The sequence below is a fragment of the Quercus suber genome, unplaced genomic scaffold (genome assembly GCF_002906115.3).
Source record: "Quercus suber isolate HL8 unplaced genomic scaffold, Cork oak 2.0 scaffold_46, whole genome shotgun sequence".
Taxonomy (NCBI): Eukaryota; Viridiplantae; Streptophyta; class Magnoliopsida; order Fagales; family Fagaceae; genus Quercus; species Quercus suber.
Window position 1 is genome coordinate 2,026,813 of NW_027069511.1, and position 17,024 is coordinate 2,043,836.

At 34.4% G+C, this 17,024-nt stretch overlaps 2 protein-coding genes across 2 annotated transcripts; both read left to right on the plus strand.

Moving 5' to 3' along the window:
- The first annotated feature begins 1,039 nt into the window (after nt 1–1,039).
- LOC112033923 (beta-glucuronosyltransferase GlcAT14A) lies at nt 1,040–5,381 on the plus strand. Its single transcript, XM_024066696.2, has 4 exons — nt 1,040–1,786; nt 1,894–1,969; nt 2,095–2,210; nt 4,536–5,381. The coding sequence occupies exons 1-4, from the start codon at nt 1,291–1,293 to the stop codon at nt 5,051–5,053; spliced, it is 1,206 nt and encodes a 401-aa protein (XP_023922464.1). The 5' UTR covers nt 1,040–1,290; the 3' UTR covers nt 5,054–5,381.
- A 6,825-nt stretch (nt 5,382–12,206) lies between these two features.
- LOC112033911 (glutamate--cysteine ligase, chloroplastic) lies at nt 12,207–14,491 on the plus strand. Its single transcript, XM_065771634.1, has 6 exons — nt 12,207–12,302; nt 12,655–12,735; nt 13,174–13,266; nt 14,089–14,169; nt 14,249–14,318; nt 14,403–14,491. Exons 1-6 carry the CDS (start codon nt 12,207–12,209, stop codon nt 14,489–14,491), a joined length of 510 nt encoding a protein of 169 aa, XP_065627706.1.
- Nucleotides 14,492–17,024: the final 2,533 nt, after the last annotated feature.

A 17,024-nucleotide genomic window follows, 5' to 3' on the forward strand; every position in this document is an offset into this window, starting at 1 on the left:
GACAAGTGTTGGTTGGGTTAAGTGAGATTGAGTGAGTCATGTGAGGTTCAACTTTTCAAGAGGGAGTTTCACACCCATATACACTTAGATTAGATTAGAGTAGAATTTTTATCTTTGTATCAAAAAAGAAAAAAAAAATCCACATGTTTCAAGGAGTTAGCTGTATCTATTTGATCATAAACCAATTTTTAATTAATTTTATCCCCTTATTAGTGTACAAACAAAGACACATGTCAGTTTTTTAAAGGAAGTCGAAGCTTAGGAATGAACCAAATTTGCTGCAGAACTTTGTTATTCTTTATAGAATTGCTTTTCTTTTTTTCTTTTTTTTTTGGCCACGTAAAGAAAAGCCGAAAGGACCAAGTTTGCTGCAGAACTGTGTTTCTTTTTTTTTTTTCTTTTTTTTCTTTTTTTTTGCCACGTAAAGAAAAGCCGAAAGGCAGATAGCTTTTTAGGCCTCTTTGAGTTCAAAATAAAAAGTACCATTATCCATGAAATTGCTCAGCCAACCCAACAACTTATACTGGCCCGTTTGGGTTATAGATCGCCTTTCCCAACATAACTACAAAGCTCTCAGCCCAAGAAAACACAAAAATATATATAGCAATGCAAAATATGAAATATGCAAACTACCATTCATCTTGTAGACCCAAAAAAGAATCTTTAACCTTTTAAAAGAAAGAAAGAATTAATGAATCGGAAAGATGCCGACATCCAAGCTACAATAGTTTAGGGCAATTCTGTAAAACACCATGCTTAATCAACATCGTCTGGAAGATTTCATAGCTCGCTTCCACTCTGAATTCTGAAATGTGAAAAGTCCATTGGAATCTAAGCACTGATTCCTTGTTTGGTTCCCTAATCAACTCATGCTTCTTCTTTTTTTCTTTAATTTTTTTCACAATAAATTTCATAAGTAATTTATTCACGGCTCACAGAGAAAGTTGTCACGTGTGATACTCAATACTCACAGTGAAACTATTCCCACGAGTCCCACCATCAATCAATATATATATATATATATATATTGACAAAGTAGGACATTTATTTATGGTGAAGGACAAATGTAGGCCTTAGCTTCAAAGCAAGGAACCCAAAAATGTAATCCACACACTTCCCATCCTTTTCATTATTCCCTTCCCGTTCTCTTCCAATCTCAATCTTTAGCAAAGTTGCAACTCTCCAACATTAACCATTTAACCACCTAACCTGCCAAACCTTACTAGACAAATACTCCACCTCAATCTATATTTCTCTCCGAACTTTCTTTCACATGTTTTCACACTAATTATGGGTATGATCAAAATTTTCATGTTTTGCTTCATGCTAACCGCAGTGCTTTTCTCTCTTATCTACGTTCCAACCAAACTAACCATGCCCATCTCAAGCTTTAGGCCCATTATGAACTACTTAAACATACAAAAAACCAACAAAACATCATATCCTACAACATTTGCCTACCTCATTTCAGCCTCCAAAGGTGATACTGTAAAGCTAAAACGTTTGGTACGTGCACTATATCATCCGGGGAATTACTATTTGATTCACTTGGATCATGGTGCACCTGCGTGGGAGCATCGTGATATAGCGAAGTTTGTGGCTAGTGACCAAGTTTTCAGCCAAGTGGGTAATGTTTGGATTGTTAAAAAACCAAACTTGGTCACATATAGAGGTCCAACCATGCTTGCCACCACTCTTCATGCAATGGCTATACTCTTGAGGACTTGCAAATGGGATTGGTTCATAAACCTTAGTGCTTCTGACTATCCTTTAGTCACTCAAGATGGTAGGGTGAGTGACCTCTTTTTTTGCTTTTTTGCCCTTTTTGTTTTCTTCAAATTTATGTACTAGATTGATTTTCTTGTAACTTGTCTACCTTTTTCTAATTTTCAGATCTGATTCACGCCTTCTCTGATTTGCCAAGAAATCTAAATTTCATACAGCACAGCGGTAGATTGGGTTGGAAACTGTGAGCGTCTTTAATTATTTTCACAATTTTACTAATTATCAAATTTTTTTGTTGAAGAATATAATGGTAGTTTATTCAATGCTGTATAAGCAATATCTGATTTAACAAATGCATATTTCATTCAGGAATAAGAGAGCCAAGCCAATCATAATAGACCCAGCACTCTATAGCCACAACAAATCTGAGATTTGGTGGGTTATTAAGCAGAGGACTCTCCCAACAGCTTTTAAGCTTTATACAGGTTTTCCCAATTTTTTTTTTTTTTAATTCTCGGAAGTCTGAACCTCCTGCTATCCTCTGTCTAACAGTTAACTTACTCAAAAGAGATAATCATAGTAAATTTAAAGAATGCATATTTTTTTCTTTATTCTTTTATTGATAACTTATCAGTTGTAGATAGGATGTAAATTCTACTGAAGTGACCACATACATGTCATGATATTGTTACCCTAAGTACACAGTACATACATTAACTTAGTAAATTATATCTGTCGGTTGGGGCCCTATGTTACCACTTATTTAAAATTGTTTTCTTGTGCTTCCAAATTTTGAAAACTACGAGTCTATAACCCTTAATGAAATTGAAAAACAGGCTGTCATTATTTTTGGGCCACTGCTATCAAATTCTTTTCAAAACTAAATTGATGGAATATGAAAACCTCAAGATCCTTTTTAAGGACCCAATTGAAAACCAGTTGGCCGAATGAAATTTCACTTTTTTTGAACTATTTTAGTGGGGTACTGTCATAAAAATAGTGATGTGCTTGTAAAAGTGGTAAGAATAACTAGTTTGCTTAAAATGGTAGCTGAGTAAGATGCCATTGTAAACTTAAAAAGTAGAGTACTTGGGAAACACGTTTCTATGAAAGATCAATGTCAACATGGAGCGAATTTCTAGTTGGGAAGCCAAACTGTATCAAAACCATTTTAATAAATATAATAATTGGAATGAACATGTGGTTGAATGAATGAAATGTCATAAGTATTCTCTACAATTTGCACCTACTTTGTCGGCCATGAATTAAACCCCACAACCAACTTGTCACACCTAACTGCCCACAAAACGATCAGCAAATATAGTGACTTACAAGTTCAATCTCAAAAGATAAGTTGGGAAGCCTCAAACTTCATGACAGTAAAAGACTTAATGAATTGTTTTGGGGCACCAAGGAAAAAGAATCCAAATTAATGACTTGTCACCGTTTTTTTATATGTAGCTCCATTTATTATTAGAACTTGAAGAGAAAGGATAATGGACTGACACTTGCATATGTGAAGCTGCATGATCTAGAAAATGCACATGCCTGGAGCATCTTTACATATGTGATGCTTTTTCATTTATAACCTTGGTGTCTGTCAAAACACATATGCTTTCCTGCCTGTACGGAGTGTCGTACAAAGCTGAGAAAATGGATGTTTTCAATAAATAAAAACATTGTTTTTAGACTATGTAATTTATTAATCATCCATCATAAGGTTTAGACCTTTTTTTTCCCCTTTGAAAAAAAAAGTAGAAATGGATGGAATAATCAGATAACAAAAAAGCCGAAGGAAGAGTGGAGATTTAATGCTAGAAATATAAAAGACAATGTTTTTTTTTTAATGTGAATTCGATATCTTCTTATTTTAATTTATGTTATTTATGAAATATTTCTTGTACAAGAGCTAGTTCCAAACACAGCCAATAATTATTTATTCTCAGAGCTAATGAGATTATGAATGCTTAACTTATAAAAGGATATTTTTGTTTAACCTCATATAGAAACAATGGAATTCTCAGTTCATTAGATTCCAATATTTTAAACAATTTGTGATGGGTATGCCTTGTCTGGTTCCCAGAACATGGAGAGTATACATGTATAATACTATAAATAGCTCTCTGTCTTACATTTCTTCTTCATATATATATATATATATATATACTTTTCTTTCAAAGGGAAAATAATTGCAAGTGCTCTTATGAACTATTGATGGATAATGTTTGATGTCTTCCCTTATAGTTATTTGACTACCTAAAATCATAGAATTGTTTACAAGGAAGATTGTTGGGAAAATGCTAGAAACATTTTGTTCTCATAGAAATCAATCTGGCTAACTTGTCAGAAACAAAAATTCTATCTCCTAACCAGATCTCTCCAACGCTCATCCAACAAATGTGCTATTGCCGCACCTATTGTTTAAAATGGACACCCAGGATAGCCAAAATTACTTGAAAATCAACATTGATACAGAATAAACAACTTGCTTCATATAGCCGTAACTGAAGGGTTAATGCACCAATTTAGCGCATAGTCATCCAATTAGTGTGATGACTGGTGAATCATGTAAACGATTGTTTATATTGGAGGAAATTTCAAAGTTTTAAATATATATATTTTTTCTTTAACTTGCTCCTTAACAAAACAGAAAAATCCAGTCCAATGGAGAACCTTATCATTTCCAAGATTGACATACAAAGAATCATATATATACGCATGAAACCTATTTGATTAGTGATATTCTTTCCTTTCTTAAGATGGTGATTTCTTTTTTATTTATGTTGTTTTTATTGCCATCCACAAACCAGGGTCAGCTTGGACTATACTGTCAAGATCTTTTGCTGAGTATTGCATAGTGGGCTGGGACAATTTGCCAAGGACTCTCCTCCTCTACTACACCAACTTTGTATCATCTCCTGAGGGATATTTCCAGACTCTAACATGCAATTCTGAAGACTACAGGAACACTACAGTTAACCATGACCTCCGCTACATTACATGGGATAATCCGCCAAAGCAGCACCCAAGGTCCCTTGGACTTAAAGATTATAGAGGCGCAGTTCTAAGCAACCGCCCTTTTGCGAGGAAGTTCAAGAAAAATGACAGAGTTCTTGACAAAATTGATCGACTGCTTCTCAAAAGACACCACAGACATTTCACATATGGTGGGTGGTGTTCTGGGAGTGGAGAGATGTATAATACATGTTCAGCTTTGCAAAGTGAGAATTATGGTGTTTTGAAGCCTGGACCAGGGGCTAGAAGGTTGAAAACTTCGCTAACAAGAACTCTTTCTGAGAGGAATTTTCGCAGGCAGCAATGCAGATGATTCTTTAACAAAAATGAGCAAGTCCTTGATATTAATATATTGATTGATTTTATAAAAAAAATAATAATTTGGGTTTGAATTTGGCTAAGGTTAGTTATTTTTAGTTAAAATTGTTGATTCAAAATGTGATGATTCTAGGCTTATATGAATCTTCTTGGTGTAGTATTATATTTTGTGAAAAGGACAAGCATGAATTTAAGCTAAGAGTCAAGACTCAAGAATTTAGTTGAAATGTTACATGCCTATTACATTTTCATTGTACATTGAGATCTAGTTTGAAGTACAATGGAAAAGCAAATACAGATCCCATGGGTCAAAATTTAATTCAGTTTTGCCCTCTCCTTCAACCAAGATTTGCCATTTCAATTTGCAAAATAGGTCTAGCGAAAGACGTCCTATCAATTGCCATGAGGGCACTTAGTAAAGTTGAAGTTCATGAGTAGCAAAAAAAGCACTTGAATGACCTTAGGTTATTATTCCCCTAAGTTTGTGTTATGTGCTTTTGAAATTAAATTAATGCTACCAAGCTAAGTTCAAGAAACAAACAACTAAATTCAATATATTTGTATTTCATGCATTCTAAAATACCATTTGAAATTGCAGTTTTAAGAGAATGAGATCATTTGTTCCCAGGATGATCATAAATTAAAGCCAGTTATTATTATTATTATTGTGGGGGGAGAAAAACCCAGCCCAGCTTATTCGGCCCAAGGCCCTAAAAGAGGAACATTCTTCATCCGAGGAGATGAAGCCTTCAGTCGGAAGCCCACGCCAATGGGGGATGCCTGGAGACGAACACGTATACCATCCGAGGAGATGCTCATACGTCCGAGCAGTCATGAGTCCTCGGATCCGAAGAGGTTTGATCAAACGCGAGTATGGGAGTTCAAGTGATCTATTTGACAAGTGTAAGGAGGGAGAGGAACTCGAACACACATGAAGATAACAGCAACAGGGGAATATCAAGGAGGCGTACTTCAACCACCACATTTAATGCCCTGTACCTACCTTTCTGGCCGCATTTATGTGGACAGGACACCTGAACGGTGCTTTCTCAGCTACCGCCACTCACATAAGGCTAAAGGTGGGATGATGGGACATGTACTCGAGTGGATGCCTGGATGATGAACAAGTGACGGAGGAGATGTAAGAAGGTAATGCTATATAAGGGAAGGGTACCTCTGATGGAAGGGATCGAAAAACAGGAGAGAGAAAGGGTACCTTAGATGGTTGTAGCTCCAGCAATTGTAACCCTTGATTATCAATGAACAACTTCTCTTCGGACAGAGTACTCATATTAGTCCGAGAGCACATTAATTCAACTTCTCTCATTGGTGTTGCTGTTTAATACTGTCATTTTCATTATTTGCCTAGCCCTTTCGCCCACTCTCTACAAAATTTATTGTTTTGGGCTCAGAGGGTTCCAAATCCATACCTCCTTGGGCTTGGGCCGCAAAAACTGACCCTACAATTATTATTATTATTATTATTTTATATATAAAAAGTTGCTAATTCTGAAAAGAAAAGAAAAGAAATTTGAGAAAGTGGACTAATAGACCACCTTGCACCCCATTTATCTACATTGCAGCCACTTGATTTAGTATATTAGTAGAGAATTATGATGAATCAAAACTAAGCTTGACTGGACTTATATCTTAAGCCTATCTCGAGTTCATTTTAGATCCACTTATTTTGCTCAATCGAAAAAAATTCCTTTGTAATGCACATCACAAATATCCACGGCCTTCTCCGTCAATCACAAGTTTAACCAACCAAAAAGAAGAGTGGATGGGCTGACCAAAGGTAAACACATTTAGAAAAGTTTTCCAAATCCTTTAAGGAACTTAAAATCCTCACTTCCAAATATATATATATATATATATCCCTTAAGAAAAATAAATTTTTTTTTTTTTTTGGATTTTGATCCCCAAAGAATTATGAACTCCTTCCTCTCAAAAGATTAAAAAAAAAAAAAAATTCTAATATTCAACAAGACCACACTTTAAGAATGCCTAAAATTATCTAAGAAAATTAATATTTTTTTCCCAGGATTTCGGCCCCCAAAAATTATGAGCCTCCTGCCCCTTCCTCTCAAAAGAAACAAAAAATGTGTCGAATCTGTCAAATCCTAATATTCAAGAGGTTTACACTTCAAAAAAAATCTCCAATAATCTCATTAATGAGAATAAAGCTTTTTTTTTTTTTTTTGAATATAAATATATTATAGTGAAAATATAAACGTCTTATTTTAATTCATTCTTGTAATATTAAAATAAAGCCTTTGAAATTCTCAATTTGTATTGCAATTTCCTATCAATTAAGCTTTACAGAATCGTATATGAAAGAAAGAAATCTAATCAAAACTCGTAATGTTAAGAAGTTACTTATAAAAAAAAAGGAATATAAAATTAAGAAGTTCAATTTTTCAAACACATTGAATCAAGAATCTTCACATGAATTTCGTTTGCTCCTTCCTCATAAAGTATAATATTTTTCATTTACGCTTTTTAAGAAAACACAAATATATTAAAATCTGGGCCCCCAAAATAACAATTTTTGACTAATTGGTTTGATTCAACTCTTTTTTCTAGAGATGTTGGACAACGGCTAAGAGACGTAAATTTTTTCTTTATTTTGTTAGATTATAATCAACTATAATATAAATTTTAAGATCTTGAATTATCATAATTTTACAACTACACAAATTAATTATAAAATTTACCTTGTTCAACTGCTGAAATTTTCTTAAGACCAAGTCTTAGTCTAAAAAGCACTTAATTTTTATAGAATTGGTTTGTTTCTCTTGACTTTCTTTTCTCTTTAACTGTTCAGTGTATATAATGGGATAGTTGAATGTCTTTATTTATTATTATTTTTTTTAGGTAAAAAGAAGACCAAATTTCTTGTACATATAACCTCCACTTGCCTATCAAAGTTGGAGTTACTTAAGAAACTTACTTCTCCATTAACCAATGTTTTAAAGACATGTAACTTCTTATTAAATCATAACATACGTGAAGTTATGAAAGTGATACATTATAAAATGAGACAATTTCTTAGTCTTACATTCGCCTACTTGACCCATATGATAACTTACATCAAGACTTAATAAGATTAACTATTAGGTGCACAATAGTACACATCCTATCTTACTTTAAATTGGTTATCACAATACTATAATTAAACTGCCCACTAGTCATTATGGTTTCATATCAATCATATGACATAGTTTCTTTCATGTACTACAACACTAGCAACTTGTTTAATATAGCCTATAAATGAGAAGTGACTTAAAGGTCCAACAATAATGTCTCTTTTGTTAGAGACTATTCTTGTTATTATTTATTCATTATCATATATGTACGTACATAAAATAAATAGGAATAATCAGAAACGTATTTAATGAGACCTCCAAGTGTCAAAAAATCATAAGACAACATTAGAAATAGCAACCATCATGTTCTATGTTCAAGACCCATTTGATCAACATATGTTCCTTAAATGTCTTAAGAGGTAACCCCTTTGTCAATGGATCTTGATAATAGCTTAATTTTGCATATTTATATCATTATTAGAAAGCATTATCATACTTATTTAGAGTTAATTCATGCATTTTATATTTGGTTTTGGAATAATGTTGAATTATTAAATTTTGTGCTTAATTGATTTTAATGTGTGAATTTGTCTTTTGTTGGAGAATAGAATTAAATAAGTAGATTTGTGCAAAGAAGAAAGTTAATGGACTTTTACTTTTACAAGGGCCATGATGAAGTTAAAGAAGTCCAACCCAATTAAAATTGAGTCCAATTGGAGCAAGGAATTAAAGGAAATTTGCATCAAATCCAAGTTTAATTTAGACTAGGATTCCAGCTTGCGCATTAGTTAGTATTTTGGGCATAACTTTTGGCACCGATGTCCAATCAAGATGATTCAAGTTAGGTTGGAAAGTTAACTTAAAGGGATACAGCTTGGTAATTTACCAAAAGTCTGAATTCGGAAGTTAAATTGGCCAAAAACGTCGGTTAAGTGAAGCCTAAAAACCTAAAATTTTCTCTACACAGGAATTCAACTTATAATAGAATTTCTTAACCTATTTAAAGGCTCTCTAAGGTAAAATTCAGAGGAGAACTACTGTAGAATGCAATTTACGTTTTCTTTATTTTTTTATTTTATATTTTTACAGTTTTATTTGTGTTATGGTTTGCTAAAATCCTTGCTAAGACAAGGGGTGAAACCCAACCGTTTATTAGTATGTTCTTAACAATTATTTTATGGTTTTAATGTTTATGTTATTATGTTTTTGATTGATTTACTCATCTAGAAAAGTGTTTAGTTCTGTATAATTCTTTGATTTTTCGTAGATTTTGGGTACGTTAAATGCTTAGTAGTCCTGCAAACTAATTTACTAGTTTTGTTCGCCTAAAATCAATCAATTTCATGAAACTAACTTAGACAATTAATTCTTGAGTTCTTATTGTTAAATCATCTGACTAAGATCAACCTTCATATGAATTTTAGTTGAGTTATTAAATAAATATTGTTAAGACTACCAATAGATGTATTGTGTGTGGATCCCTAAACCTAAGCACCTTAATATATTGTTATTTTTCTCTCAATTTAAATTACCTTTAATAAACCATCATAATCTCTTCAATTAAATGTTATTGTTTTAATTTTATTCTTTTGTGGTTTGCTAATCAATTCCTTCTTCACTCTGAATTCGACCTCAGACTTACCGAGTTATTACTTCATGACAATCTTGCACTTAGGAGCATTATTTAAGTCGCAGCAAGTTTAATCATAAGTTGTGTACTTATGTGTTCTATTGACACTCCTTGTTTCTAAACTTCTTGCTTAATTGTAAGGTATTTTAATTCCATGTGTTTTGCACCATTAGAATACTTATCGTATTTAGAAAAAAAAAAAAAAAAAAAAAAAAAAAAAAAAAACAATGAATAGTATTGAGGTTGACGAGCTTGGCCCACGTCTTCTCCTCTGGCGTTGTCTTGGAAAATTTTTTTTCAAGGAAACTGAATTCCTCGAGTGTAACTTGGGGACGCCGTCGAACTGCAAAATAGAAGACGGAGGTTAGAAACAGTACAAGTTACATGAATGAACGGAGTGGTTTATGACAGACCATACCAGATGAGTTTAAAATGCCCCAAACTGTGTCGACGGGCATGAAGTCCGTCTCCCCTGGATGACTCATCCAGTCGTCTCCTTCCATAAAGAAGTAACGACTCTTCCAATCCCTATTTGAGTCCGGGGTCTCATAGATGACTTTCAGAACGGGACTCTTAGGGACGAAGCTGTACATACCCCTTGACTTATCTATTTCGTCTGGACGGTAGCAATGGAGGAACTCTCTTATTGTAAGCCTCCTTGCTCCGTCCGACATAGCTCCGTACAGGACCTCCATGGCGATAAAAACTCTCCAGGCGTTGGGGGACACCTGGCTGACGGATATGCCTAGGTAGCTTAAGAGTTTGCGGTGTAGTGAACTCAATGGGAACCTCAACCCAGCCTTTAGCACCTGCTCGTACACGCCCACTCCGTCCACTCCTTCGTAATAACATTTCTCTGACACGTAAGGTAGACGGAGCGGGATATGGTCAGGAATCTGGTAGCGGTCCCTTATTGTATTGAAGTGACCCTCCTTGATGGTCGACGTAAAAGCGTGGACCGTCCACTCTGGGGGCAATATGAACTCCCTAAGTCCATCAACCCCCACGACGGACCTCACTATTTTTCTTCGTCATCTGAAACCTCCTGGACTTCAATCATCTCCAGGCCCTCATGTGTTGAGGACGAGGAAGATGATGACGGACTACTCTCACTCGAGACGTCGTGGTCTTTGGGACCTGACGGGTATATCCCCTCGTAGTCCGCCCCGTCGGGAACGACCGACTGATTACTTGACGCACTAGACATTTCCTACATATAATTACAAAACCTAAGACTCTGACGGGTTGGAGATAACGACGGACGCATTAAGTACAAATAAAAGAAAAAAGAAAGGACGGATATAAAATAACTCACCAGAAGCTTGAAGTAGGATGGGACGAGTGACGGATGCTTGAGTGAACGGGTTGTGCTCTGACAGACGTGACGGACTCGCTCTGACAAATCTCTTCCAGCAGCAAGTGGAGAAATGAGAGGCGGAGGACTAATATTTATACTGGGAGTGCACGGAAGACAAAGCGACGCCTCGTTCCAAAACAACAGCCACTGACAGATTGACATTTGGCACAACGCATTAATGCGTCAGCTCCTGACTCAGCATTGTACGGATGAAAATTTACAGACAGGCGTACCGAGTTTTAGATCCGTCACCCCATGGGTCCGTTCATAAGTGCTGACGGACCCATCGGGTGAGGGGGCAACTGAAAGGGTGAAAGTATCTCTTAAGCCGAATAAATGGATCCATCATTTGCACGGGCCCCCTGTGGACTGACCTGATGTGAACGGGCCGGATATGGACGGGTGAAGAATGGTGGGCTAGTTATCCATGGGCCTGCTGAGCCCCTAATGAAGGATATTTTGACCCATTCTCATAAGAGCCCAAATAGGGTCCTTGCGCTAGTAGGACTCTGGAAATCTCGTATAATTGGTAAAAATCTTCCGCATAAAGAGGAGACTTATTCATCACGTTTAGGATTCTACAAGAAGAGTCCTATAAGGAAAAGACTTCCACGCCAAGGAAAGGATGTCAACCTCAAGCCACTATAAAAGCCCCAATACCCTCACAAGCCAAGGTACGCATCATTAACCCTCTCTAGCACTCTAGAGCTGTGAGCATACTTTCTAACTTGACCTTCAGAGGGTATTTGGCCGGCGCCGCACCGGTGCTCTCTGTTAGGTCCTCTTTTCTCTATGCAGGTGTCGTTTCGAGGGTACGAGCATTATGCAACTCACTGTTGATATTTTCGGCATCATCACAAGTGTATAATTTGATTCTAATATAAGATACTTTGTTTTCTATTAATTTTTATGTCCCTTATACCGAACACTTACCATAAAGAACATTAATATTTTTTTTTCCTCTTCCATCCTCCTTGCATTTTCTTTTCTCACTTTTCTATCCTATCCTGTTACCAAATAAAGCTTATAATGTATTTAATATATAATTAATAGTGGTCATATCATCATCAATATGCAGGACTTCATGGCAGGAAAACTTCTTAGTCTTCCAGGTGAATTTCCAACCCTAAATGATTGGGAGAATCACTTGACAGCAATATATCCGGAGGTCTGTCACTTGTGTGGGCAATCCCCATTTTTTGTTTTTAGGTATTGGTGTTGGATTTGGAAATATTGCACCATACAATTATCCTTTAATGTGAAAGAGAAAAGTTAAAAACGTGAAAGGAAAAAAAGTACAGGTGAAGAGGAAAATAGATAAGAGAATTTTAAAGAAAAAAAAATCTAATCTAAAGACTGAGATTAAAAGTGAATTATTTAACTTTCGATCTCAACCTTTACAAAACAATTTCATGGTAGTTATTGCGTTAGATCTCAATTTGTTAGTGCCTATTCTAATATAAACTATCCTTCATGATTTACTAGTGCATAACAATGTATGTCATATTGTACTTGTTCAGGTCCGGTTAAAGAGATATTTGGAAATGCGGGGTGCTGACGCAGGACCTTTGCCAATGTTGTGTGCTTTACCAGCATTTTGGGTAGTAGTCACTTTGTTTTATTTATAAATAGTCAGTATTTTCTTAAATGATTCAAAAGCGCATAATTGTCTGAAATAAGCATCACTTTCTAAGATATTTAATTATAAACATTATAGAACTTACACATTTGACTTGAGGACCAAGGTAATGAAACTAGTAATTGAGAGATTTTCAACGTGGTTAAGTGATTTCAAGATAATATTATGACCTTCAGTTGTGGAGTCAAGTCCATGCTACAGCTTAGATACCATATAACAAGTTAGAGAGAGCTGAAACTTATCTTTGATCATTTCCATAAAATTCACCATATGTCATCCGACTTATATATATATATATATATATTTAGAGACAATTAATCATCAAATGATTTGTGCCCAGTTAATTTGGATACCTAATATCCCAACAACTTTCTAATTTTAGATATTTGTTAAACTTCAGGTAGGTTTATTGTATGATGAGGTTTCACTACAAAATGTTCTGGAAATGATATCTGATTGGACCTCGGAAGAAAGACAGATGTTAAGGGATAAGGTAATGCAAGTACTATAAAATATTCTTTATTTTGTATTATTTTGTATATTGCATGAGTAATTAGCATGCAAATAATACAAAACTTTTAAAATGATGTGTGATTGGCATTTTGAAAGAAGAAATGATTTCTAGCGCTCAAGGATGAGAGAGAGATGTTATTTAAAGGAGAAGGAAGAGAGTGAGACTGAGAGAATCAACAATTTGTGCCAAAAAGTTTGGTGAAAATTTTGAATTTCCCCTTCTAATTTTGCTAAACCACAAAAAATTACAAACAGTAGAATTTAGGATGCCGACTAAATCCCAAATTTTAGAAAAAACAAAAGGCATAGCGTTCAAACAAAAAATAACAGTGGTACGTATACTGTATAGTCTGTATGTATACTTTTGGCATGTTGGATAGTTTGGTTTTGTATTGCAAATATTAGTGTTCGACTGTTGAGAAGACTGTAAAGACAACCAAATATAAAAAGGCCATCATGAGGTTATAGTCTAGGAAAATTTAACCTCTTTCATGAATCTAGTTATATAAAAAGGCCATCAACTGTTATCTTTCACGTCTCAACAAACGTGATATTTTCAGATGTAACGGGCAGTGTTTGAAGATTATCAAAGTAGCATAAATTTGACTAGGTTAAGCCTCTGGTTACGTTTCATACTTCAAACAGTCACATCATAGTGAAACCATCATCTATAACTTGGATACGCATGATGCTTCATATTCTCTACTTAATTGTTTTTCACGAAAAAAAAAAATGGATTAGTTTAATTACATCTTTCTATGGAGCTGAGATGACAATTCTAAGTTAAACTTTTATTTCAGAGGTTCCTAAGACTGGTCTAAACACACCATTTCAAGGAGGCTTGCTAAAGGATGTAGCTGAAAGTGTGATAAAGTGGGCGAAGGTAATTTAGGAAAAATATTATTAGTGTCGTTGTTGTTGTAGTTGGCTATCTTCTAAGACACATATGTATTCTTCTGTAGGATGGCTTGGAAAGGAGAAGCCTCATGGAATCAGTGTACTTGAATGAGCTAGCAGAGATTTTTGCAACAGGTAAATAATTTGTAAGGAATGTGTGTATTCTTTTTTGGCTTCACAATACGCAATACATGCGTGATATGATTTTAACTATTGCAGGTGTGACACCAGCTGAGAAGCTTTTGCAGATGTATAATGAAAAGTGGGGACATAATGTGGATCATGTCTTTGAGGAGCTACGCTATTGAGTTGAGCTAGATTCTTATGGCAGTTCACTAATGCCCTTTGTTGTGTTGTTTAACCTTCTTGTCCTAAACTACTTCTCATAAACGGTTATAAATAGGTTACTATCTTAAGAATTAATAATGATGCTTATTACGTTCCCCATGACTCAAACACGCTCAATAATTATATTTGTAACCAGTTAAAAAATAATAAAGGACAATTATATTTTGCCACTCTAAAATATATTCCCACTTATACTTACTATCTTGAACTTTTAGAATACACAATTATCATCTTAAACTATAACTTGCATTTCACATCACACCTTACTTCTTGTTGCAATTAAATTAATGCAAACCAAATGCAGGATTATTTGCAAGTAATAATATCTCGATGAGTTTGAAGTCGCTCCATAGGGAATTATTAGCACTAATGCATAAACCAATATTATTAAAAAAAAAAAACATAAAAATAGTTGTTTGTTTGTTTTTCTAACGAAATGGAGCAAAATGATATTAAAACTACAATTGAAAATAACATAATAAATTTAAGAGAAATTAATGGGAAAAACACTGGGATTCAAAGATCCACCTAATATTAATTTTATCATATGAACTTGGATTATTTTTAACTGGATTAGAATAGATAACTGACTCCTCTAATTGGAATATAAAATAATAGAGTACTCAAACAACTTGTAAACTAGATTGAACATGAGCAATTGAGCAAGTAATTCAATTGGCATGCTACAATGGAGATTAAGCATTTAATATATTCTCAAATCATAACGAATCAAGGAGTTCAAGCATTTGACATTTGTGGACCTTTTGATGTTCTATCTTTCGATAAAGAAAAATATTACATCACCTTTATAGATTATTTTTCACGTTATGCTTATATTTATTTATTTCCTGTAAAATCTCCAGGAGTGGAAACTCTTGAGGTGTACATTATTGAGGCAGAAAAGCAATTAGAAAGAAAAGTGAAAATCATTAAATTCGATAGAGGTTGTTAATATTATAAAAAATATGATGAATTAGGGCAATGCCTAGGCCCATTTTCTAAACTCCTTGAAATGCATGACATTTGTGCACAATACACTATGCCAAGAACACCACAACAAAATGATGTGGTTGAAAGACACAATTGTACTCTAATGAATATGGTTAGGAGTATGTTAAGTAATTCCATGCAATTATCCTTATTATTGTGGATATATGCTCTTAAGATCACTTTATACTTATTAAATTGGTTTCCTAGTAAGGCAGTTCCAAAAATTTCTTTTTGAACTGTGGACAGGAAGGAAACCAAGACATTTGCATGTTTGGGGTTGTCTAGTGGAAGCTAGAATTTATAATCCACATGAAAAGAAATTAGACAAAAAAATAGTCAGTAGTTACTTTATAAGTTACCTTGAAAAGTCTAAAGGGTGTAACTTCTATTGTCTTAACCATAGTACGAGAATTGTGGAAACTAGTAAAGCTAGATTCATTGAAAATGATGAAATCAGTGAGAGTGATAATATATGAAATGTGGATATTCAAGAAGTTAGGGTACAAGTTCCATTACCTATAACTTCAAATGAAATTGTTGTTCCAGCAATTGTTGAACAACCAAACAATGTTAAACAACAAATTAAAGAATCAATATTCCATAATGAGATGCTCACCGATAAACATGTGGTAGAAGAACCACAAGAGGTAGCATCAAGAAGATCTAAAAAAGAAAGAAAGATTGTTATTTTTGATAATTATATGGTTTATTTACGTGAATATGATTTTGATATAGGAACAAGTAAGGGTAAGGAACACTTAGCTTACAAACTTAAGAAGTCAATATACATACGGACTTAAACAAGGCTCTCGACAATGGGAAGTTTATATTCCGAGATAGATCGTGTGGATTGTTAGAGTTGTCTTGGAAAACATATATTGAAAGAGTTCTAGAGAGATTAAACATGGAGAAATGTTCTGATGGGGTTGCCCTAATTCAAAAAGGGAACAAATTCAACCTTATGCAGTGCCCACAAAATGAATGGAAGTGGAAACAAATGGAAGGAATTCTTTATGTTTCTGCAGTAGGAAGTTTAATGTATGCACAAACATGTACAAGGCTCGACATCAACTTTGCAGTTGGTATGCTAGGAAGATACTAAAACAATCTAGGGTTGGATCATTGGAAATCTGCAAAGAAATTAATGAGGTCCTTGCAACACACAAATGATTACATGCTTACATTTAGGAGATCTAATAAGCTTGAGGTCACTAGTTACTCAAATTCAGATTTTGCTAGATGCATTGATAGTTGAAAGTCCACTTTGGTTATTTTTTCATTTTAGGTGGAGGAACAACATCAAGGAAAAGTTCAAAGCAAACTATCACTGCTACATCCATTATAGAAGTTGAATTTATGGCATGCTTTAAGGCCATAATTCATGGATTGTGTATGTGGAATTTTATCTCAGAACTTGGAATTGTTAACTCAATTTCCAAGTCATTGAGAATTTATTGTGATAACTTTACAACTATGTTTTTTTTTTTTTTTTTTTTTTTTTTT